The sequence below is a fragment of the Canis lupus genome, chromosome 29, assembly GCF_011100685.1.
Source record: "Canis lupus familiaris isolate Mischka breed German Shepherd chromosome 29, alternate assembly UU_Cfam_GSD_1.0, whole genome shotgun sequence".
Taxonomy (NCBI): Eukaryota; Metazoa; Chordata; class Mammalia; order Carnivora; family Canidae; genus Canis; species Canis lupus.
In genome coordinates this window covers 4,742,167-4,769,166 of record NC_049250.1, presented here as the reverse complement: position 1 = coordinate 4,769,166, position 27,000 = coordinate 4,742,167, and the positions used below count along the sequence as shown (strand labels likewise).

Below are 27,000 nucleotides of genomic sequence, written 5' to 3'. Positions count from 1 at the left end.
TATATTGCTACCAAAATAAATGCAAAATTTTGCAGTTGTAATTCCTCCTTGGTTTGATTTTCAGCTCCTCTGGGATCTGGGGATTTGAAAGTAGAGATGAGTCTGTAAGTAAATAGTAAGGGAGCCACTTGAGAAGGATCAGCTTGTTGAAAAGATCTACTTGTTGAGATAGGGACCTCAGGCAAGATGACACTAATCTTCTCAGATGAGGGAAAAGAGGCTGTGGCTGCTGGGGAAAAAAGACTTACTGGGATAGTAGGGACAGCTGTGCCATCTCTAAAACCTTGCCACCTTTAGTCACCTGATCCACACAACTATAGGTATTAGCTGTTCTGCCATGGAACCCTAATCTCCCAGAGTTCCATTTTGTACTGGCAGTGAGGCCAGTGTCTTCAGATCGAGGATCAGAGAATCAATTCCGGACTCCTATCTTTGGTTTTTTTTTTTTTTCCCCCCAAAGACCATATCTGTTAGGATTGAGTTTAGAAAACAATCTCTTTTGAATATTCCAGGATTAAAGGGTTTAATATTAGAACTCCTGTGAGTTTGGGGAGACCTAAGGGAGGGATGTGGTTAAGGGAGTTGCTGACAAAACCTGGGAATCTAGGTTCAAGGCTATCTGAAGCACCAAAAGTGAGTGGCCAATCAGAAAACTATTCTAGTTCCTTGGAGACTTCCACAGTTGTCTACTGTGATACCACTGCAGGTAGTTTACTTGGAAACCCCTCATGTAGCCCACATGTCTGGTCATAGTCACTTCTTAGAATGACAAACTCTCATTTAACATTCCAGATCTTGTGTGGGTATCTTTCATTGACAAATTTGAACTCAGAACTTACTGGGAAGGTCGTCCTGGACAAATGTAGTTCTAGGTTTCTCTGTCATGCAGTAGAAACGCTTGAAAAAGAATGAGGAAATCTTTAAGAAGAAATGATGCTGAGGTGATGACACTACCTAGCACACCTCCCTCCTTTCCACCACTTATTTGCTTGTTCATATGCCAGAAATGGCATGAAGAAACCAACTGCATGGGAGAAGCATCAGCAAAATATAAGATATTAATTGTATTCATAATGTTAAAAAGCTCCCACAAGTCAATGAGAAAAAGGCGGCAAGTTGTTCATTAGAAAAATGAACAGAAGATATGAACAACCAGATCGATGAAGAAATACAAATAGCTAATATGTGAATAGCTTTCCAATCTACTTGGGATTATGGAAATACAGAATTAAAATAAGATGTTTTTTCCTATATAACTGGGGAAAATTAAAATCAGTAATATACATTATTTTTAACAGGGAAAAAAGGCTTTCTCATACACCTGTGTACAAAGAAAATGAGTGTAGAGAATGTGCACGTGTGTTGAGTTGTTTGCAAATCTATGTACAACACTGTTCATTGCCATGCCTCCTGGGAGTTGATGTAGATTTGGATGAGTACAAGAGGAGCACTTCAGTTTTATAATTTTCATCTATTTTTAACATCATAAAAACAGTTTAAAAACTCCATGATAATATTTGTTTGGTAGACCCAAATGATAGGAAATAGTTCAAGCATTGTGACAATCTACTTTGTATTCAACACAAGTTTTCTAGTTCCTAGAAGTGTTGAGTATAATAGAATCTTTTTGCTAGCATACATTAATTTGTTAATGGTGGGGTAACCTATTAACCAGAAATGCTTTATTTCAGGTTCTGTATAAGGGTAGGAAGTGTTCCAGCTGATAACAAATGTATCCGCTTCCTTTAGTTCTAATTTCCAGGCCTTTTTAAGGGTATTAATATAAGACAGGATTATTTAAGTTTAGTTTGGGGTAGCAAACTGTATTGATAAGTGTTTTTAGATTTCTTAAGGTTTTATTTACTCATCTAACGAGAGCATGCGCACAACCAAGGGAAGCAGCAGACAGAGGGAAAGGGAAAAGCAGGCTCCCCTCTGATCAGGGAGCCCAGTGCAGGACTTGATCCCAGGACCCTAGGATCATGACCTGAGTGGAAGGCAGACACTTAACCCACTGAGCTACCCACACACTCCAGATTCCTTAGATTTCTATGCCAGTATTGCTAAACCAAATATATTCTTAATTATGAGATACTGTAATCTTTTCCTCGTGTCTTCCCTCTCACCCAGCACACACACATCTACTTACTCCCTAAAGAAAGTGAGGCGGTAGTGCTATAAAAAATAAAACTTTAGCTGTTACTATTTCATTGCTAGGGTTAATTCCCCCTGATGACAGAACCATTTGAGGTTGTACAGTAATGTTAAAGCACAACAGAATAATGTGGCCAACAGTTCCCTGGAACCTTTTCTGATAGGAGCCTCAAGCAATGTGACATAGCAGCATATAAAACCCCAAGAAACCCGTCTCCAACACAGTATGATTATTGACCTTTGTGTCATAAGCTCTCTTTTATTTGCTTTTGGCACCAAGAGTCTTTTTACCTTATGAATCAGCATATACCTAATCATTTAATGTGCTCATTCTGGGTATTTGGAATGATTGTGTATTCACAAAGAGGCAATGATGTCTTTACATTCTTGTGTGCTGAAAACTATCTTCTCCCATACCTGCCTCATCTTAGCACAGCACTGATCCTTGAGGTAAAGGGAACACTTCCCCAGGGTGTACCAGGCAACCCAAAGTTTCAACACACTTAGAAATTATAAATACCACTCATCTTTGTGCATGCACATGCAGTCAGACCATACTCTTAAAGGATTTTTAGCATCCTTTCTCATGCTGAAACCTCCTACTCTTTTTTTTTTTTTAAAGATTTTATTTATTTGAGAGAGAGCAGGGAGGAGATTGAGAAGCAGACTCCCCACTGAGCAGGGAACAGTGACAGGGCTCCATCCCAGGACCCCAGGGTCAAGATATAAGCCAAAGGGAGATGCTTAACCAACTGAGCCATCCAGGTGCCCCTCCCTTCTTTGTTACTCTGTTCCAGTATTCTTACCAATATCCTCAGAACAGTCTTTTACAAACCTAAATTTATACTTTGTCATTCTCTCTAGAAAAAATTCTGTAATGACTTTACATTGTACTTCTAATAAAACCCAGAATGTTTTCTGGTCATGATTGGATTTCCCCCTGCTTGTCTGACTTCATTCACTTCATTTACCACTATGGTCAGCCTTGCTTACCTGTGTGAAACATGGCTTTTTGCTTTTCTTATAACACTTCACCTGTTCTATAACTGTAGGGATAATTATTCAAAGTGTGTTTCATAATTGCCAAAGGTAGATATTAGCCAAACAGTATTGAAGAAAAACTAGTACATAAATCCTGCCTATACCAATTTTAATCCCTAACACTTTATTGTTACTAGTTGAGTTCATATTTATATTCTAGTTCCTAACACTAAAATTTATGTAACTTGTCAGGGTTTCCATCCATGCTGTAATTTTTACCTTCCATACCCCTCTCCTAGCCCTAAAGAAAAAAACCTTGAAAACAAATCTTACCTTATCCTTTCACTGCATTACAGATTAGGTTTTTTCCCAATTGAAGCCTTTCTGTAAACTCAGAATCTGTCTCAGACTTTGATAGAGGTAATATGTCTCTAACTTGCATATTTCATGTGTGGCCATTTAAAACTATCCCTTAGGAGAAAATGAATTAATATATTTTGTTAATAAATTTGGAAGAATGAATCGCAGCTAACAATTCTTTGTATGATTATCAATTGCTGTAATAATAGTATGATAATTTTATGAATTATGAAATTATATCAATAAATATAAACAATTTCAGTATCCACATTGATTATAAAATGCCTCTTGATCCCATAGGGTACATGAGTGGCTCATTTGGTTGAGCATCAGGCTTTTGATTTCAGCTCAGGTCATGATCTCGGGCTCCTGGGATCCAGCCTCGCATCAGGCTCTGCCCTCAGCACAGAGTCTGCTTGTCCCTCTCCCTCTGCTTTTCCCTCTACTCTTTTTTTGTTGTTCTCTCTCTCTCTCTAAAAATAAATTTAATTTTAAAAACTTCAATATGTCTCCCGATTCCCAAAACATTAAAGTGTGATTTAAAGTTGTGTAAATGTACATTTAAAGCAATCAGTTGACTTAGTCACTAAAATACCTTGGGAATATTTGCTAACATGATAGCCTCTCTCCTGTGGCTTAACACTTGTAACTCCTTTGGTGGGATTAATTACTTCATGAGCAAACTTTTTTTAATGTAAAAGATTAGTAGGTTGAAAGCAGATAAAATTAACTTCTGTGTCAGAAATTACAATACTTACTAACTTATGTTTGTGCCTTTTCTCCTTGCCTTGTCCTCTTATCTCTGGTGCTTTGCCAGCAACCCTTAGGGCTAGCTAGTTTCTAAGATTAGCAGAACTGAAATTTGAAGCTGAGTTCTTGAGGCATATTGAGTTTTTATATTGAAAACATTTGCACTTCCTGGCAGAAGCAAGTTATGAATTTATCAAATATAATCATAGTCTTTCACCATGTTTGTATCTATATTTATTTATTTATTTATTTTAATTTTTATTTATTTATGATAGTCACACACAGAGAGAGAGAGAGAGAGGCAGAGACACAGGCAGAGGGAGAAGCAGGCTCCATGCACCGGGAGCCCGACGTGGGATTCGATCCCGGGTCTCCAGGATCGCGCCCTGGGCCAAAGGCAGGCGCTAAACCGCTGCGCCACCCAGGGATCCCTGTATCTATATTTAATCTCTGTTAAACTTTTCCATTTTACTTGCTTCCCTTTCCTTGGCAGATAAAAGGGGGGGGGTTTACATAGAAATATCTCTAACAGCAATTAATTACTGTTAGGTTTAAGGAAGATACATAGCCTTTCTGATATGAACTAATTAAGATACTTGGTATACTTATGATTACATGTTATTTTCAAAAAAATTTTAATACTCTATATAATTTTCAAGTCTTGCCATTGAATCTACCAGAGAAGATTCTTCAAGCCTAGTTGCTGAACTTCAAGAAAAGCTTCAGGAAGAAAAAGCAAAGTTTTTAGAACAACTTGAAGAGCAAGAGAAAAGAAAGAATGAAGAAATGCAAAATGTTCGAACATCTCTGATTGCTGAACAACAGGTATGTTCCCTCACCCTAGTTTCATTTATTTTAGAATTAAAGTAGATAAACGTAAATTAACAAATATAATTTTTTTGTGTAGCAACGGTGGCTTAAATCATAGATGTGTTTTTCCTGCATTGACCCTGATATTATTTATTAGACATCTTCATGATAAAAGCATTTTCAATTCATTTTTTTTTAAAGCATTTTCAATTCAGATTAGTTTTTTATAACGTGAAGTGCTTCTACTGCTTCACATATATTTGAACTTTTCCCCCAAGCTCTCAAATTTTAGTATTATAAATTACATGCTGATCAGTACAAATTTCTTGTACTTTCTCTAATTTATATCATGTGACAGGCTAGTGGTACATAATGGTGGGCTACTGCTGAATTTTGCTGATTCGCTTATTAATAATATTGAGGAATGGTGAGAGGGTCAAGCTTGTGAGGGGAGCAAGAGCCAGACCACTAAGGACTAGGTTGCCTTGTTTGAGAGCTAGTGCTTCACCTCAGGCATCTGGATGACAAGCAGTTGGAGAGCAAATAAAGGAATCCACAGTTGGATTTCTATGTAATCAGCATTGCCCACTGGGGTGGGAAGAAAGTGGAGAACTGCCAGACATGGGCACCTGTGGGGACAGTGGGTGTCTGCTGTGACAGCTCAGGCCAGGGAGATAGTGACCTGATTTTTTTACCCTAAGGAATGCATTTCTGAAACAAGCACATTACATTAATGTCTTTGATTACATTAATGTCTTTGTAGTATTCAAGAAAAATACAGAAATATAGTTCAAAACCTGAAGGAACTTTACATTTTACTTAAACTTTACGTTTTAAGTTTTAAGGCCTGGGGAAAGGAAGAAGAGCCTGAAAAGGGGGAATGAGAAAGAGTAACCAAAAAAAGGAAAAACGTGGCTTTATGGAAGCCAATGAAATTAAGTGTTCAGGGAGGTGGAATTGCCAGTTTTAAGTAAGAATTACCAATGAAGAGATCATTAATGCTGCCTCTGCTTTTAAAAATCTGAGGTTGTACATTTCCTTTGTATGATTCATTCTATATAAAATGTATCTTTCACTCCCCGCTTTCTTTCTCTCTGTGCTCTTTGTGAGCTCATGGGCAATTTTAGATTCCAAAATTAAGTAGGGGATGAATTCATTGGCTGAAATAAGCTATTATAAATATTTGAGATGAATTAACTGAAACACAGTTATAAATATTAATCTTCTGTACATGCATAATATATAGAGAAATGTCTTAACAAAAGACATCATAAATGTTTTTTGAGGCATCTTCATTTCTGACTAGAGATGATTTTTTTTTTTAATTTTATTTATGATAGTCACAGAGAGAGGGAGAGAGAGAGAGAGAGAGAGGCAGAGACACAGGCAGAGGGAGAAGCAGGCTCCATGCACCGGGAGCCTGATGTGGGATTCGATCCCGGGTCTCCAGGATCGCACCCTGGGCCAAAGGCAGGCGCCAAACCGCTGCGCCACCCAGGGATCCCCTAGAGATGATTTTTAACTCCATCTTTAATGAATTAACTAATCTTGATCTAAAAATTCCATATTGCTATTAAGTCTCTGTTTTTAGCATTGTTGGCATTATGCATTGATTGAAGGATCATAGATTCTTAATTTTGGAATTGGAAATACTAGGCCTATGGGAAGTCAGTTTAGATCACTTACCATTCATCTATTGCCTTTACGTTTCAAGAAGATCTTAATGGAACTCTTATAAATGAATTTGTTCACAATTCAGTCATCTTTATAAAAGAAACTGCACTGAGAATTGCCAAATGGACTTATATGATCTGTGCAGGCACTTTGTTGTGTTTTTTTTTTTTTTTTTAAGATTTTATTTATTTATTCATAGAGACAGAGAGGCAGAGGGAGAAGCAGGCTCCATGCAGGGAGCCCAGTGTGGGACTTGATCCCAGGTCCCCAGGATCACACCCCAGGCTGCAGGCGGCGCCAAACCGCTGCGCCACCGGGGCTGCCCTGTGCAGGCACTTTGATACATGAGCTTCACAGTAGGAAAGTTTTTATAAAAAAATTGAAGAGGGACAAGTCAGTTAATATTAACCTGATGTGCAGTGGCTCTTGTAAATGTCCAGAAAAGAGAAGATGTGATAAAGTCATCTCTATAAAATATTATTATATTAATCAGGATTTAGCTAAATACAAAAGGAAGATTCCAGGAGAGGGAAGGTTATTAAAGAAAACGTAAACAGCACTTGTTAGGTTGTTGTCTTTCTTTCTCTCAATTTTAAAATCAGCTGCTGGGGCACCCCGAGTGGCTCAGCGGTTTAGTGCCACCTTCAGCCCGGGGCGTGATCCTGTAGACCCGGGAACGAGTCCCATGTCGGGCTCCCTGCATGGAGCCTACTTCTCCCTCTGCCTGTGTCTCTGCCTTTCTATGTGCCTATCATGAATAAATAAATAAATAGAATCTAAAAAAAAAAAAGTAAAATCAGCTGCTAGTGCTTTGACAATAAATATGTAGACCGTGATGAAAAAATAGAATTCATTTCCAAAGTATTAAATTGGAGCATATCTTAAATAGGAACCAGCATATCATAACACAGTTTCATTGTACTTAAAACAGTATAGCATTCTTATTAAAAAATGAACATCATTTGTCATTTGCACTTTATCTTCTCCACATACTAGTGTGCCATGTAAAAATATTTGCCAGTTTCTTTAGCCCTAGTTGCTGTGTACATGCAGACAATTTAAGTAGTTGTCGTTCTCTTGTTCCAGACCAATTTTAACACTGTTTTAACGAGAGAGAAAATGAGAAAAGAAAATATAATCAATGATCTTAGCGATAAGCTGAAAAGTACAATGCAACAGCAAGAGCGAGATAAAGGTTAGTAATATTTCATAATGTATTTTTAAGTTTTTTTTAAATTTAAAAAAATTATATGAAACGTTTCGTAATGTTATTTCAACTTGGGGGGGTCCTTCAGATTTGATAGAGTCACTCTCTGAAGATCGAGCTCGTTTGCTTGAGGAAAAGAAAAAACTTGAAGAAGAAGTCAGTAAGTTGCGTAGTAGCAGTTTTGTTCCTTCAGCATACGTAGCTGCAGCCCCAGAACTTTATGGAGCTTGTGCACCTGAACTCCCAGGTGAAACAGAGAGATCAGCAATGGAAACACAAGATGAAGGAAAAGTGGATTCAGCAATGGAGACAAGTATGATGTCTGTACAGTAAGTACATATGTCTTCAACTGCTTTAAGTAATGCAGGCTTTTAAACCACTAGTGCAGTTCTGCAAGCTAAAAGCTCTGAAGGTAGGAAATATGTGTTGTCGTCCACAGCCCATATATCTGAAAATTGTCCCTTTTAAATTCCTTTAAGCTATGAATTTTAGAACTATCGTAGATTGTGTGTGTATATATATGAGTCACTTTGGCCTATTTCCTACTTTATGCACCAAACTCATCATAGGCTGCCCTGAGAAGGACCACTGCAGTAGTGTCAAGCTATGCTTATTAACAGGAAGTGTTTAAATTTTGAGGTTCATTACCTAAGACGAAAAGGCATAATTATAGTAATGAATATATTTCTTTGGATGACTGTGTATTGGGTGGGGGAAGGCAAAGGAATTTTTTGAAAAGTAAAAATGTATGCAGCTTTCCGCTTAGTTTAAAAGGAGAAACTGATTAATTTGAGTCTTGGAAAGGTATAAGGCTTTAAGAATCTATGTGAAAAAGACTGTTAAATAAGCTGTAATTTAAAAAGTCAAGGCACAAACCTATATAGCCCATAGTAATTAGAAAACATAAATGACAGAAATAAGTCCAAACATTTTAAAACCAACCACAACAAAACCTCTTAGGTAAAAAAGCAGCCAATTGAATTCTACATACGCAAAGCACCTAAAGAAAAATTATAAGGGAAAAAATATATAAACCATTCAAGCAAAAGGTTTTTATAAGTTTAAGAAAAAGTTTCATATATAGAAGAAGCACAGTTTAACCGTAGGCAATTGGCTATTGACTTGTAGATGCTTGAAAATGTGACTTTGATCCATTGTATAGGAATGGAAAATGGATTAAAACTAGAATGAGAACTTTCAGAGTCACGGTAACAATAGAGCTTCTTCGTCAGGACACAATGAAGTAAAAAATAAAGCAATAGAGAAACAGTTAAGAAAATTCACTATATACCAGATCACAAAGGAAGTCTCAGGGTTCTAAATATTGATATAATTACAGGCATTAAACATAAGTAATTGACAATTAGTAAGAAAAATAGAAGTGTATACATTTGGAAATTTGAATACCTGTATATTCAACATAGATATTGATTAGAAAATGGAAATTTTGTTAAAGTATAAGCAAAAATATCAAAAAATGAGAGATCTAATGAATGTGGTAACACTGGGAGAATTCTATAATCTCATATATAAGAAAATGAAATTGATAAATATATGTGAGCCATGATAAATAACAAGTAAAAAGAAATACAAGTAAATATGTGGAATGAATGGAACCATAACCACAGGTGGTGTGGTTTTAGAAATTGTAGAGAATAAGATACAGGTTAATCTCATTTGTTAATATATGTATAAGAAAAATCCAAAAGACAATATTAGCATTTCAATACAGTGGACTGTTATGATCATCATGACTCAGTGGAATGCAATAATAATAATTAAACCTCAGAATATCTCAATGTAACCATATATACTAATCACATGAAAAGGATTATGTGATCATCTGGATGCAGAAATTAGAACTGATAAAACTCAGTGCCCATTCATTAAAAATATTTTTTTTTAAACTTAGCAAACTGGAAGTAGAGGGGAACTTTCTTAATTTGAAAGAGTATACATGAGACACTTAAGAGCAAACATTATATTCAATGTTGAAACATTTAGAAGAATTTTCCACAATTTTAGGAAGAATGCCAGCATGCCAGCTGTCACCATCACTATTCTTCTGCAAGACAGTAAACAATAAATGTTGGCAAGTCTTAACCGTCATGATGTCATGATAATGTCCTTTTCAAACCACATAGACCTAACAAACTATTAAAAGTAATGACTACCTCAGAGTATACATCATAAATATATCAGAAATAGAGCAGTTTACATGTATTTACCACCAAAAGCTGATTTGAATATATATGTGTGTGTGCATGTGTGTATATATATACACATATGTGTGTGTGTGTGTATATAAGATCCCAATAAAAATTTAAGGATTAGGATTTAACAAAAAATGTGCAAGACCCTTGTGAAGAAAGCTGTAGAACTTTATGAATGATATTAAAAGTCTTGAAAGTTAAAGATGGATGGAAATACAGTATTGTAAAGATACTCTTTTCTCATCAGATTTATTTTTTTTATTTTTGTTTTTTAAGATTTTATTTATTTATTCACAAGAGCCACAGAGAGAGAGAGAGAGGCAGAGACACAGGCAGACAGAGAAGCAGGCTCCATTGCATGGAGCCCGACTACTTGGAACTCGATCTAGGACCTCAGGATCATGCCCTGGGCTGAAGGCAGCGCTAGACTGCTGAGCCACCCAGGCTGCCTTCACAGATTTATTCAGTTATTTAATCTGTACCCAACTAAAATTTCAACAGGATAAGTAGGTAAAATTTGATGTTGGATGTTAAAATTCATATAGAAAAATAAATGTGCAAAAACAGTTGATAACATTTTCAAAAAATATCAGTGAACAGGAATTTATCCTGCTGAGTGTTAAGATAATAGTCCTTTTTTTTTTTTTTAAGACTTTATTTATTCATGAGAGACACAGAGAGAGAAAGAAAGAAAGAGAGGCAGAAACATAGGTAGAGGGAGAAGCAGGCTCCATGCAGGGAGCCTGATGTGGGACTCGATCTCAGGTCTCCAGGATCATACCCCGAGCTGAAGGCAGCACTAAATCGCTAAGCCACCTGGGCTGCCCAAGATACAGTCTTAAGCTATATAGATAATTCTATATATTATTGATAAAGTCACAAGTAAATAGATTTTTATATTATATGCCAAAAATATTACAAATGTATTAAGACTAAAGATTTCTTTAACATACATACATTATTTCTTAAAGTATAGACTAATGTGGAATAGGGAAGCACAAGGATAAAGACTAATAAATGTTACATCAAAATTTCTCTCTCACACACATATCCACACACACACACACAAAGAGAAATCTTTTACTTTGATGAATATACCTACTTCCTTAGTTGTAGTGGTGGTATCATGGGTGTATAGTCTATGTCCAGACTTATCAGGATGTGTACATGAAATGTGTGCAAATTTTTGCATATCAGTTATTATACCTCAATAAAACTAAGAAAGAAAATTCAGGCTAGTAATGCCAACTTGGCCCGTTCCTGATTTCTTGTTAAATGTGCTGGTTTCTTATTTCAGTTTACTTTAGGAATTTCCCCCTTAATTTTCTATTTGTGTTTCTGAAGTACTAGAACAAAACTGCTTGTTTTCGAAAAATTAAAAGTAGTGGATTAGCAATCGTTCTTCAAGTTCCTTCTCTAGATAAGCAGTATCAGAATTAGCATTAAACTCCTTAAAATTAAAATCTTGGGACCCTTCCAAATCGTACTGGATGAGAAATTCCACATCAAGTTCAGTTCTGAGATATTAAGGAAATATCTCAAAGCTATAGATGCAGATATTCTCAAAAAAAAATACTAATAAATCCAGCAATATACAAAAGGGATTCTTACTGGGTTTATCCCAGGAATGCGATATTGGCTGAATATTTTAAAATTAGTTTATGTAATAATATACCATATCAGTATCAATAAAGAGAAAGCGGGGATCCCTGGGTGGCTTAGCGGTTTCGCACCTGCCTTTGGCCCAGGGCGTGATCCTGGAGTCCCGGGATCGGGTCCCGCGTTGGGCTCCCGGCATGGAGCCTGCTTCTCCCTCTCCCTCTGCCTGTGTCTCTGCCTCTCTCTCTCTCTCTCTCTCTATCATAAATAAATTTTAAAAATTTTAAAAATAAATAGATAGATAGATAGATAGATAGATAGATAGAAAGCATTTAAACACTTAGTAAAATAGGAATTGAAGAGAACTTCCTCAGCTTAATAAAAGGCATCTAAGAAAGCCCACAAGTAAGATCATACTCAGTGATGAAAGAAATGCTTTTCCCCTAAAAATCAAGAGGAAAAAGATCAATTGAGGTTCTATAAAGGGCACTCAGGCACAAGAAACTATAGGCATATTCCATATTCCATTTTGGAAAGGAAGAAATTAAACTATAACATGATCTTGTACATTGACAATCCCAGGAATTTCACTAAAAATCTAAATGTTTAACAAAAGTTCAAGATTCATACACTGAAGGTTACAAAGCTTTATGAGCAAAATTGAAGACTTCAAAAGACATGATAAGTTCATTGATTGGAAGAGTTAATCTTAGACCACCTGGCTGGCTCAGTCGGTAGAGCATGCGATGCTTGATCTCAGGGTTGTGAGTTCAAGCCCCACATTGGTTGTAGGGATTACATAAAAATGAAATCTTTAAAGAAATAAAAAAAGGAAAACTTAAGGTAGCAGTCCCCTGTGATCTGCCCTTTTTTGCAGAAGTAGACAGTGGGTCCTAAAATTCATATGGAAATGCAGTTAACTCAAAATAACCAAAACAGTATGCAAGAAATAAGAATGAAGTTGAAAATATACATATTATTTCAAAAATTAATACAAAGCCAGGGTAATCAAGACAGTATGGTAGTAGCCTGATTTATATATTTGTGTTTGTATAGATCACTGAAATAGAATTGAGAGTCCAGAAATAAGCCCTTATATTTATAGTCATTTGAACCCTTGCATTATGGTCAAAGGTTTGTATAGATCACTGAAATAGAATTGAGAGTCCAGAAATAAGCCCTTATATTTATAGTCATTTGAACCCTTGCATTATGGTCAAAGGTAGCAAGAGAATTCAGTGGAAAAGAATGAAATTGGTTCTTCTATTTACCTTATAAGACAAATCAACAAATTAATAAAATATCACACACTTAAATGTAAAAGCAAAAATTACAAGTAAATCTTTGTGATCTTATATTAGTCAAAGCCTCTTCCTGAAAGAATTAACAGTTAGAGGAAGATATAATTCCTGCCTCAGTCAAGCTGATTAAAATGTAATTGGGGAATTACACATGTGGAAGAATTTAAAACATTAAGTTACAATACTACATTACTGCTAATACCAGGCACACAATGAATCATAAGAGATTGCTGTGTACAATTATTCCCAATAAATTGGACAATCTAGAAGACCTGGAAACATTCCTAAAAACATACAATCAAATAAGACTGAATTGTGAAGAAATAAAAAATCTAAACAGGCCAATTAATACCAAGGAGATTGAATCTATAATTAAAAGGTCCCAGTCAAAAGTCCAAGACCAGGTGACTTCACTGGTGAATTATATCAAACTTTTTTTAAAGAACTAATACCAAACTTCCTGAAAGTCTTCTAAAACAGAGAAGAGGAAAGAACTCTACTGAACTCATTATACAAAGCCCACATTACCTTGATAACCAAACCTAACAAGAAAAGTACAAGAAAAATACAGAATATCCCTAATGAACAGATGCAGAAATCCTCAGCAAAATATTAGTAAATTGAATTCAGCAGTACATAAAGGTGCATAACTGTGATCAAGTAGGATTTATTCCAGGGATCCAAGGGTGGCTCAATATCTGCAAATCAGTGTGATATACCACTTTGACAAAGTTTGACAATCATTTCATCATTTCAGTCTGTGAAGAAAAAGCAGTTGACAAAATTACCAACATCTTTAATTATAAAAACTCTTAAAGTAGATAAAGAGTAAATGTTCCTCAACATAACAAAGGCCATATATGAGAAACCCACATCATACTCAACAGTGCAATGCTGGAAGTTTTTAAGATCAGGAATAAGACAAAGATGACCACTCTCACCACTTTTATTCAACATAGTGTACTGGAAGTCCTCGCCCGAGCAATTAGGCAAGAAAAGGAAATAAAAAAGACCCAAATAGACAAGGAAGATGTAAAATTATCTCTTTGTAGGTGACATGACATTATATGTAGAAAATTCTAAAGACCACAAAAACCGTTAGAAGTAATCATAAATTTAGTAAAGTGCAGGACATGAAATCAGTAGTGTTTAACTAACAGATTTGAGGAAACAATTCCTTTTATATTTGCATCAAAAAGAATACAATTCCTAGGAATAAATTTAACCAATGAGGTGAAAGATTTGTATAGTGAAAACTACACAACATTGGTGAAATTGAAGAAGACAAAAATTAATAGAATAGGTTGCAAGATTAATATTAATTGGGGGGGGGGGGTTTCATTGGAAGCAAAAGCAACAGTTAAATAGGTGGGAATACATCAATCTAAAAAGCTTCCTTACAGGGCAGCCCCTGGTGGCTCAGCAGTTTAGCGCCAACTTCAGCCCAGGGCGTGATCCTGGAGACCCGGGATCGAGTTCCATGTTGGGCTCCCTACATATGGAGCCTGCTTCTCCCTCTCCCTGTGTGTCTGCATCTCTCTGTCTTCTCATGAATAAATAAATAAAATCTTAAAAAAAAATAAAAATAAAAAGCTTCCATACATCAATAAAATGAAAAGGCAACCTATGGAGTGGGAAAAAAAATATTTGCAAATAATATATCTGATAAATTATTAATGTCTGAAGTATGTAAAGAACTCACATTCAATAGCAAAGAAACAACCCAATTAAAAAGTAAGCAAAAAAATAGACATTTTTCCAAAGATGACCTACAGATGGCCAACAAGTATATGGAAAAGTGCTCAATGTCACTAATCATCAGGGAAATACAAATCAGAACCAATAAGATATCAGTCACATCATATCTATCAGGATGTCTTATTAAAGAGACAATCAGTAGATAACAAATGCTATCAAGGATGTGGAAAAGAGGGAGCCCTCAGGCACTCTTAGTGGAAATGTAAATTGGCACAGTCACTATAGAAGAAAGTATGGAAGTTCCTCAAAAACTTAAAAGTAGAACCACCATATGATCCAGCAGTCTCCTCTCTGGGTGTATACATGCAAAGGAAATGAAGCCATTATCTCAAAGAGATTTCCGTGCTCCCATGTTCATTGCAGCATTATTCACAGTAGCCAACACATGGAAACACCTAAGTATTCTTTCATGGATGAATGGATAAAGAAAGTAGGTAAGAAAATGGTGAATAAAAGTATATAATGGATTATTATTCAGCCATAAGAAAGAAGAAAATTCTGCCGTTTGCAACAACATGGATGAACCTGGAGGCCAATATGCTAAGTGAAATAAGCCAGACAGAGAAAGACAAATACTGCATAGTATCCTTCATAGAGTAGAAAAGTGGTTGCCAAGAGCTGGGGGAGTGACAGACTTCCAGTTATAATTAAGACCTGAGGATATATATAACCTGGACAGAAAATGGTAACACTGTGTTATATATTTGTATATTTGAAATTTGATAGGAGAGTAGAATTTCAGTGTTTTTTCTGCCTTGCAAAAAAGGTAAGTGGTAGAGGTATTAGTTAACTCAGCAGAGGGTCAGCTTTCACAATGTGTACATATATCAAGTCGTCATATTTTATCCTTTGAATGTCTCACAATTTTATTTCCCAGTTGTGCTTCAGTAAAAAATTGTAGTAAAAATATAAAATAAAAGCCTATACTCAGTTACATTTTTTTCTTTCAAATTTTTGGTTATTTTAGTGTGATAGATTCACACATGGCACAGTAACTAGCACATTTATAGCCACTTAATAGTACTTTTGAAGTCTTTATTGATATTTGGTTTATTTTTTGTACAATGAAACTTTAAATTCTATAGCTTACTCAAGGACGTGTAGCATTTTGTTTTGTCTCTATTTTTAATGGTGAAGCCACCCAAAAGATACCACTTTATTGATAACATAGATTAACCCATAGTAAGAAAAATGGTTCTTAATCCTTGGGGAAAAAAACTTAAATTCAAAAGACCTTATCCCTAGAAAAATGCAGACACAAAGTTTCACTTATAATTTGAAACAATTTTTAGATCTAGGTTCAATATCTGGCACAAGGAATATATATACACCATTGAAATGTATTCTAATTTAAGCAGACTGCTTTTGAAAATTTAAGTATAAACCTTTAAATTTTTATGATGCTGTGTATTAATAGTTAAGTTTCCAAATCTCACTGCAAAGTATAAAGTCCAGAATTTTAAATGACTTGAACTAAAATAAATCCTTCTCTTTTAGAGAAAATATCCATATGCTATCTGAAGAAAAACAGAGAATAATGCTGTTAGAACGAGTAAGTAAATTGGTTTCTTGAAATACAGTGTTTGCTGTGTTCATTCTGGGAATGTAGTTGCCTAAACCTTACATTGAAAACATACCCCATTGTGTTTATAAATTAGATCCTTTTTTAATAGTTACTTTTGGGGTTAATGTTTTGAGAATTCTTTTTTTTTTTTTTTAATCCAACTGACTAAATGTTTTACAGTATTTCAGTCCTCTTATTTTCATTTCTTCCCAATAAATGAAGTCTCTCAGTAAGAAAGATAGATGATCTTTATAAAATGAGTATACAGAATAATGGTTTTATTCAGTAACAGTTAAGAATGCAACAAAACATTATAAATATAAACTTCTTGTATTTCAAAAGCAAGGTAAAGATTTTCTAGAATTGGGTGAAAATAGTATATGAATAATAAGAAAAGCTAAGAGGTTTTTTTTTTTTTTTTGAGATAAATTGAAATTAACAGGAAATTGTCCAAGGGTTTCCTCCCATTTGTACTACCCAGGTTATATGTAATTTTGTTTCAAATTAAACATATCTTTGTTCATAGACCACTTTTCATTCCTTAGGCTTTTAAGATTTTCTACATTTTCTTTTGCTTTTTCCAAGCTTAATTGTCAAGATAAGAAGCCAAAATAAAAAAAAAAAAAAGAAGCCAAAATAACTTTGTGTTCTGTTATGCATTCTTTTGTTATTAAAGGGTTGTGTGATTGTCTTTGTCAAAAATCAGCTGAAGTGTGTGTTAAAACTACAGAATCCTCCTATTAGGGCAGTCCTGTTCCTATCCCTTGTCTATCCCCCTGCAGAGTCTTTGGGGATAGATCTCAGCTATTTACTGCATATTTACAAGTGCCAAAGTAATTCTAATGCATATTAAGCTTTGAGAAATTTAAGCTTATTACGTAAATGTACCTAAAATTGTTCTAATTCTCTTGAGCCTATAAATAATTAAAACAGTTGGAAAGGACCCATAAAAAAGAATATCCATACTAGATCAGAACATTAATGTGAAGATTCAGAAAATTTTGACAATTATTAAGTTTCAGTTTAAGAAGGTACAAGGGATAAACACAGGTCTTATTTTTTTCTCCCACAGACATTACAGTTGAAAGAAGAAGAAAACAAGCGATTAAATCAAAGACTGGTAAGTTATTTTTCTTGCCCAATAGATGTTAACATCTCAAAATGTTTTGCATTATCTTTCATTATAAATACCATCAGATGTATGGCTTGAGTAATTTATTTCTAGTAGTTTCATTGGGCCATGTGGATCATTGATGACTTGATTCTCAGAGTGATGACTTTGGGTCAGATTTACCGTCTGTGGCAATAGAGGTAACCAGGTGGACTGCCTTACTAATGTACTGTTAAAATCAGTCAACAAAATCAAGGCAGTGTTTCTGATGATTGATAAGTTATGATCGCTTAGGATTCCATAATTATATGTATTTATAACATCAAGTTAGGAATCTTGAGTCAGTAACTAAGTTAGAGGTACTTTTCATAAGCCTTTTGAAAATTGACATGTTCACTTGTAAGTATGCATAATTAATATTTGGTATCCCTTCACTTTTTTTTTTTTTAACTTAAATTGTTTTATCCTGCATTTTCTTTTGCTCTTTCCAAGCTTAATTGTCAAGATTTATCCTGACACCTTGCATGAGACACTGTATGGTCTTCTGAATTAATCTGGGTTCTGCCCTAACCTGTAAACTTAACCAATTGTCTAAACAGTTCTATAGTTGATCTTACATGCTTTAATAAAGCAATTGCTTTATTTTTCAACTTTTAATAATTGTAATTTATAAAGAAATAGGAATAATCTAGAGCCAGTGTTTAATACTTTTGAAAAGATTTGAGATATTGACTGGAATTGAGCTTTTAAAAGTATTTATCTTGTAGGGAAATATCTTTCTTTTATTATGCCTTTCTTCCCCAACTTGAACAGCAAAATTACATCTGAATTCTATAGTCATCAATCACGTATTCAATTAGTCTATAGTCATTCTAGTCAATCATTAATCATCAAGATAATCGTGCGGCTATTTGCTATTTTTGTAATTAGAGAAAACTGGTGTTCAAAAAGACGGAAAGAGTTTCCTAATCCTAGACATCATTCAATATGCTGCTTTATGCTGTATTTCCAATAGAATATAGGCTCTATTTGGTAAGGATTATAGTCAGTTTTGTCTGTGTTCCTCGCACCTGGAATAGTAACTGGTATACAGTTGTTGCTTGGGAAGTGTTTATGAATGAACAAATTTTGCCCTTCAGATCCAAAGAGTACCCCACCCAGAAAGGTGTCTCAGTGTAAAGCATACTTTCATGTCAATTTTTGACTGCTTTCACACAGTGCTTTCTTAAATCTACACCCTCATTTATAATGTAAGAAAAACTTAAGCTTTTTTAAAAATCAAAATACAATTTAATATGGTCTAGAAAATGGTCAACCTTGTCTAATGAGATATTGGGCCTTCGAATAAAATTTTCCTAAAGTTTTTTGGTTCTTTTACCAAAAGGAGAAACTGGAAACTGATTTGTAATAGTGGCAAACTATTCTCCAAAACTTGTCAGTCTCTACTCTTTGATATTTCTAATATTAACTATATAATTACATATATGATTTTATATTTAGTTTTTAGTGCAACCAAATTTGATTAAGAAAATAACCATAAGTAAAAACGTAGGTGAATTTGTCCATTAAAAATCACTGTTGAAGGAAAGGAATTATATTAATGAACCTCATATTTTGGACTCTTAAAAGTTGGGACACAGATGTGAATATGTGTGACATCAAAAGAAATTTTTGCAACAAGGACCTAATAAATATATGTGGTGCTTTATATAAGCCTTATGAACTATTCATTTTTTTAGATGTCTCAGAGCATGTCTTCCGTATCCTCAAGGCATTCTGAAAAAATAGCTATTAGAGAGTAAGTATTATATTTTCTGTTTTTCATGTGGAGTAAGTTTGTTGACTTGGATAGTATTAAACTGTTAATGAAAATATATTTCATTGGCTATAATCCTTCAGATTCAGGTACATTGAGCTGAGTGTTTTGTACCTATTGGTAGTAAAAAAATTTTTAGTAAAAAGCAAAGCTTTTCTAAATTTTTACTCTTAGGAACATTAGGATTATATTCGAACTCATTCCTATTGCAGCTTCAGTTATCATTTTCACACGAATATTCCTGAAATCTCTTTGACTACTTTTCAGCTAATGCCATGTCTTTTAAAACCCATTTATCATTTTAGTCTTTTTTATTTTCAGTTGGAGAGTCAATTAGGAGATTTTTTTAAGTTGCAATGCTTCCTCATTTTATTTTTCAGACTTCATTTTATTGATATACTACAAATTCATAATACACTGTCAGTTAAGTAATTTCATAGACAGTGTTACAGGATCACATTACTATATATTGGAGTTTGGCATGGTCTTTTTGAAAAGGAGAGTCTCTGTAATACAGTTTTCAAAAAGCATTGTTACCAGCTCATGAACCCTGGTTGGTCTTCTATACTTATCAATACAGATACAAAAATCAGTAAACTAAATATTTTCATAAGACCCTTTTTTTTTTTGGTCTGTAACAAGTCTGTCAACTAAATTTTTGGGTGTCACATATCTGTGACTTTTGACCTTCAACCCTTCATTAGAATTTTATCTTTTCTCTGTGATTTTAAAAGACTAGGTGGTATCTGGTTTTATGTATTAGCTGTCTGTCAATTCAAATCCAGTTTTTGGCTTTCAAAGATTAAAGTGAGATGAGCTTTAAAAAAAAGGTTGTTAAAAAAAAAAAAAAAAAAAAAAAAAAAAAAAAAAAAGGTTGTTTTTTTTTTTTTTTTTTTTTTTTTTAACTGCCTAAAGAGAGGCCCTGTCTACCTTTTAAAGGTATTCTGTTTGGTATTTAGCCAAAACAGCACCTGCCACATCTTGATAGGAAGGCATCAAATATTTGTAAGATAAGCAATTAATGAATAAAAAGCTGTTATCCCTTAAAAGCTTTCCCAGTGATTTTGATAATTTATCAGGTTCAAGACCTACTGAATTAAATTATCTTGACAACTAAGAAATTCGAGGTTAACTTTTTTTTTAACACACAGTGTTATATTGGTTTAAGGAGTACAAAATAGTGATTCTGCAATTCTACACGTTATTCACTGTTCATCATGATAAGTGTACTCTTAATCCCTGTCACTTATTTGACCCGTCTCCCCTGCACCCCACCTCACCCCTGGTAACTAACCGTCACTACTCTTACTCAACATAGTACTGGAAGTCCTGGCCACAGCAGTCATATAACAAAAAGAAATAAAAGGCGTTCCAATTGACAAAGGGGGGAAGTAAAACTGATGACTTGATACTATGTAGAAAACCCTAAAGGCTCCACCAAAAAACTGCTAGAACTGATAAATTCAGTAAAGTCACAAGATAACTTTCAAGGCCTGTTGATATTTTGAACAGCATTTCTAAAAATGATTCTAAGGAGACAGAACCAATTAAAGTATATGGACAGTTGTACCCACTTTCTTCCCTTGGCTTGTTCTTTCAGGCCTTCACCCTAAAGCAGTAATTTCAGTTGACTTGTTTAAACCTAATTAAGTATATGAACTGAGCACAATTGGTTTTTCTTTCAAATTGAAGAACTCTATACCTGGATATGGGAGAAAGAGTATGTAGTCTTTCTTTGACACTGTGACTGACTATAAGTAAGTTCACTCAGAATTGGTTTCATGTTCTAAGATAGAAGATGACAATGAATATCCTCTGCCTGTAATTGGTGACTATAATAGGTGCCCCCCCATCCAAACATTTTTTTTTTTATTTTTTAAAGCTATAGATAGTATTAGAAATTTTTAAATTTTTGTCTTTGATAGTCATGGGCATCATCCTTTGAACATCTGCTGTGTATGACCAGCACTCCCACTGGGAGCAGGGTAGAGTTTTAAAAAAAAATTGTTAATGTGAGTTTTAATAATGTATTGATATTTGAATATATGGCTGAACATTGCAGAATATATACTTAAAGTTTTCAGAAGGAGGGTAGCAGTAAGCCTTTAGGATAATAAATTACGTTTCTTTACTCAGTTTTCAGGTGGGAGATTTGGTACTCATCATCCTAGACGAGCGCCATGACAATTATGTATTATTTACTGTTAGTCCAACCTTGTATTTTCTGCATTCGGAGTCTCTGCCTGCCCTGGATCTCAAACCAGGTGAGGGTGGTAAGTGTCACATCCATAACTAAAATAATAAACCTAGAGTGGAGAGAATATATCAAAGACTTTCCTACCATCTTGTCTAATTATAACAGAATTAAATCACTAAGAAGGAATTCTGCTTAATGTTTTTTGTTTTGTTCTATAAAATATGCTCTGTACAGAATATTTTCCTGGATTATACAGACATTTGAAAATTAGAGTGTATTTAATGACGTTGGGTCAGATATTTCATGCCCTAGCAAAAACAGAATTATATTGTCAAAATTCCCTTAAATGCAGCTTATTTAAGTTTAGTTTACACTCATTTGTTTACAAAGGCAATAAAGACTTTTTTAGGGAAAAAAATTCTCTATGTCTTTCTGTCCTGTTTATCATCTTATGTTCCTACTTTGTTTTTAATTAAACTTGTCAATACTTAGTTTTTTTAAGGCTTTTTAAGAAAAGTTTTATTAAAATTTACTAAATGACAGTGTCTTATATATTACTTTGATCATTAAAGAATAGATGGCTTGGGATACTTTAGCTTAAATACAATTATTAAATGTAAGAATATATGTCTGTCTACATTGATGTTTGTTTGGTATGACTTACCAACATGGGCAAATACCAACTCTTGAACTAGGCCAGTGTCACATCACTTCATCATGGCTGTGGGTGATGGGTTATATAGAATGTCCATAGACTTATATAGTTTTCGTATAACCTTGAAAAATGAGAAGATAAGCTAACAACTTATTGATTTTGTGCATTGAAAACAGTGAACTTAGTATTTTTTTTTTTTTCCTGTGGATGTCTTTGTTTCTGATTTCTTTTTTGTTGTTATTGGTTTTTGTTTGTTTCGGATTTCTTTAAAGTTTTTATTTGAAAATTATATTTAAATTTACCAATGAGCAGTGCCTGGGTGGCTCAGTGGTTGAGTGTCTGTCTTTGGCTCAGGGCATGATCCTGGAGTCCCAGGATCGAGTCCCACATCTGGCTCCCTGCATGGAGCCTGCTTCTCTCTCTGCCTGTGTCTCTCCCTCTGTGTGTGTGTGTGTGTTTCTCATAAATAAATAAAATAAAAATCTTTAAAAATAAGTAAATAAGTAAGTTTACCAATGAGTTGCATGGTAAGTACAGTGAAAAACAAAAAGGACCCATACACCTTTACTCAGATTCACCTGTTCTTAACATTCTGCTCCATTTGCATTATGTACATGTGTATGTCTAAATGTATAAATACATAAATATACACAAATGTGTGCTTGTTTTTGTTGCCAGAACCATATGAGGCTTATATAACTTATATAAGTTATATCATGGATCTTTGTTTTTAAATATTTCAATATGCATTTCCCAAGAATAAGAGGGTATTGTTTAAATCTAGGAAACACTTGAGGTGCCTGGGTGGGGCTCAGTCAGTTGAGTGTGTGACTCTTGGTTTTGGCTCAGGCCATACATAACCTTAGGGTCCTGGGATCAAGCCCTGAGTTGGGCTCCATGCTCAGGGTGTGGAGTCTGCTTGAAGATTCTCTTCTTCTGCCCCTCCCTCCACATGCACATGCTCTTTCTCAAGTAAATCTTAAAAAAAATAAATCTTGGAAGACTTATAAATCTTTATAGTCTTAAAGGTTTACAATGCATATTATTTTAAAGGCTCAGAAGTCTTGGAGAAAAGAATGTATTTAACAATTTTACGTGGGGGATCCCTGGGTGGCTCAGGGGGTTAGCACCGCCTGCAGCCCAGGGCGTGATCCTGGGGTCCCGGGATCAAGTCCCACGTCTGGCTCCCTGCACAGAGCCTGCTTCTCCATCTGCCTGTGTCTCTGCCTCTGTGTGTGTGTGTGTGTGTGTGTGTGTGTGTGTGTGTCTCATGAATAAATAAAATCGTTTAAAAAAAAAAACAATTTTACTTTACCAAGGAACTCGACCCTTCTCTCCCCCACCCTACCCAACCACCCTCCCCCTTTTTTGAGAAATACAGAACAGAGAATACCAAATGGAGATGATGCTACCCTACCCCTGTGTCATTGCCATGGGGATTATTAGAGTGTTTTTATGGCCATGACAGTGAGACTGCTTACTCCTCAAGCAAAACATAGGCATTTAGTTTTAGATGATTCTTTTTGGAAATGATGTATTGTCTATGAAGTGCTATATTAGTCTTCAGAGTATTTCCCATATCCTGTGGTTCTTGGGCTTTTATCTTTCTATATATATATTTTTATTTCTGATAGTTTATTCATGATATCTTTCATTTATATGTTGCCAAATTATGTTTATGGAATAAAAATCAATTTTGTCTTCCCTTAGAACCTCAAAGGCTTTAGCCTAAGCTGATAATTTACTAGCCAAATACTTTTGAAACCAACTCTATTATAAACTTATCCTCTGAATTTAAAAATAGAATGAGTACTTTCCTTTTCTTAGCTTGTCACACTTTGGCTCTATGATGACTAGCCTTTTCATCCTGTCTCCTCCCACATTTTCCATCTCCCCTTCAACACAAGCAGTGCCTTTCTAGACTTTGGTTCTTAACCCTGTATTACTATTTTTTGTGTACAGTGTACAGTGTACAATGCCAGGCACTGTGGAGTAGGATATGAGGCAGGTGCATCTCCTGCCCTTGAACACTGTGTGTTAAAAGCAGTGCTTTGCTTTGAACCTAGAAAATAAACTCAGTAACTGCTTTCAGAAATGGAAATGGTCATCTTCATTAGCACTTTCAGTAGATGGCACTGTTGAGCTAATTTAGAATTCCTAGACTTCTGATTTGTGCTTAGACTATTTCTTGAACTTTATTCTATGATTGATTAAAAGTAAAATAAATTCATTTTTGATTTATAAATCTTTTTGTATTTAGTGATTTCAGTTTTAAAAGTTTTATACTTTTTTTCACTTTTGAGAACTTTATTGGTCTGTTTTGATTCTGGCAGTTATGTTTTCATGACTTATAACTGTACTTATAAAAAGAAATTAACAATTTCATTCAACAGCTTCAGGTACATCAAGAAGACCGTGGGTACTTGGAAAAGTAATGGAAAAGGAATACTGTCAAGCCAAAAAGGTAAAAATTACTAGATCAAATGATATAAAACTAGGAATTATCAAGATTCAGATTCACATGGTCCTTTATATAGAAATTATTACTGGGCCATTCATTGGTCCTTTAGCTCATTTGATTTATACCTTGAATCTAATGAATATGAGTACAAATCACCAATTTAATAAGTATTTATTATTTATCTTTATAGAGTAGATGAAGGTAGATTACCAACAATTCATCTAGCTATAACATGAAAATGACAATAAGTATCTGTTCTTTATCAAGTTGTGTTTTCTTGTGCAAGAAAAGAAAGAACACACGGCATAACTAATGATTAAAAATGAATCTATTTGTCGTAGAGTTGTTTTCTTATTTTCATATGCTGCCCCCATTGAAGAAAGTTAATGCAAAATATTTGATGGCTAAAAATATACCTGACTATAATGTCAGCAGTGTCAGTGCTATAGAATCAATGGAATCTCATGAACATTTTTCCTAACTCACTGTAATTTGGGGCCCCGCTGCTCCAGAACACTAACAAAATTTAAAATGTGTATTGAGGGTTCTTTGATACTTAAAATCATGATATATGTCTCCTTTTGTTCTATATTCTTGAGCAATGATTTCCAGCTCTCTCTTCCATTAATATTAATGATTCAGAATACTCTTAACCTGGTGAGGGGTGTGGGTCTTGTGTAGTTTGATAAAGACTTCTCAACCCCCAGTACTCCAGCAATAAGTAGTATGATAGGACAGTACCTATGTAATTTGGTTTCAACTATTTAAGTGATTCCTTTTCTTCTCTTCTTAGGCACAAAACAGATTTAAAGTTCCTTTGGGGACAAAGTTTTACAGAGTGAAAGCTGTGTCATGGAATAAGAAAGTATAACTTATGGAAGAAATTAAACATTCTGTGACATGTTTCTGATTTGTCCTACAGTGCTTATTCATCACTCCAAAAACAGCAGGCCATCTTTTTATATAAAAGTCACAGTGACAATATACTTCATTGGTGTATATCATTTACTTTTTAACTGGCTACGTTTTAGGAACAATAAATTCATCAAAACCCTCGGCTGAATTAAAATGGTTTTTGTTTTTTTACCCAAATAACTAGAAATGCGGACCAAACTAGTTCATTTTCTCAAAGGGCATACCCTGCATTGTGGCTTATTGTTAGCCATATTAATTGCCTGTTACATATACATTAGCTTGGACTTAGATATTAAATGTTAGTTATTATTACCAGCATTTGTCCTTTTGTGAAATCAATATCAGAAAACTTGCACTCTTAAACACATTCTTTATAAAATGTATAAATTCTTCAAAACTACTTAAAGAGGAGTGTTATTGCATGCAGATAATCATAACTTTGAGTTTGCCTCTGTAGATTACTAAAGCAAATTGTTTCATTTATTTTTTTAAATGCCCTTTGATGTTTCAAAACAAAAAGAAACTCTTCATTTGATTGACTGATGTTAAGATCAGCCATAATCAGCAATCTTCAAAAGCACTTTCAACAATGGTCACCTAGGTTCTAAAGGGAAGAGTCAGTGCTATTGACAAGTTTCAAAAGCAGCACTGGAACCTTCCCAGTCTCTATTATTTGTTTTAGAATAATCATATTGATGAAATCATAATTCATGGTTTGATTTCAGAAAAAGCATATTCATTGTACATTAACCATTTAGAGGTCATTTAAATAACAAAATATTGTATTGTAAAAGACATGTAGAATTTTAAAACAATAAAGATTTGAACCTGTAAATGTGTGTGCCTTTTAAAAAGGGATACATTTTTAATATATTTGAGTGATTGCTGGGAAGTGTGAAAAACTTGTTCTGTATCATATCAAAAGAGAAACATGTTTATTACAAAAATGTTCTTTAACTATATACTATGTAACAGGGTAAAACAGTGTTATGTAGAATAGAATTGTGTAAACTAGATATGTAGACAAATTGCTATGGAGCAAAGGTATTTAAATGAGTTAGTTGAGTTGGATGAGGCTTATTTCAGGTTTGTTGCTAGAGAACAATAATAAAATTATTCTTTTTCAGAAAATATTTAATTTCTTCTTAAAAATAAGTTAAATATTTTTTTAAATATGTATATCTAATAGTACAGAAAATGGAATAAACACCATAGTGTATAGAAAACTGAATTTGACAACATATTAATGAATAAATGAACAAATGATTTCACATGTTTCTATTCAATCCTTCCATGACATCTCAATGCAAAAAATACCAAAGCAATAAACTACTTTATATACAGAGTGGTTTTATTAAGCAGATTTGGTTGGGTCTAAGTAAGTCTGCCGGGTGGACCATTTTGACTTGCTTGGTGCCCTTCACACATATAAATATGTGGTCATTGTGCTATGGAATAACAGTGGCCTGACACA

General features: G+C 34.4%; 1 protein-coding gene across 4 annotated transcripts in view; it reads left to right on the top strand.

Moving 5' to 3' along the window:
• Positions 1-26,797, top strand: part of RB1CC1 (RB1 inducible coiled-coil 1) — a 98,661-nt gene extending 71,864 nt beyond the window's left edge. Inside the window, exons 14-22 of one of the 4 annotated variants that reach the window (XM_038579298.1) lie at positions 4,905-5,070; positions 7,816-7,924; positions 8,025-8,265; positions 16,305-16,359; positions 17,444-17,491; positions 19,222-19,280; positions 21,435-21,571; positions 24,544-24,614; positions 25,405-26,797. In XM_038579298.1, the coding sequence (XP_038435226.1) occupies positions 4,905-5,070; positions 7,816-7,924; positions 8,025-8,265; positions 16,305-16,359; positions 17,444-17,491; positions 19,222-19,280; positions 21,435-21,571; positions 24,544-24,614; positions 25,405-25,482 (964 nt within the window). In that variant the 3' untranslated portion in view covers positions 25,483-26,797. The remainder of the gene's footprint in view (positions 1-4,904; positions 5,071-7,815; positions 7,925-8,024; positions 8,266-16,304; positions 16,360-17,443; positions 17,492-19,221; positions 19,281-21,434; positions 21,572-24,543; positions 24,615-25,404) is intronic. The other 3 variants (XM_038579299.1, XM_038579300.1, XM_038579297.1) reach the window with 3 other exon arrangements.
• Positions 26,798-27,000: the final 203 nt, after the last annotated feature.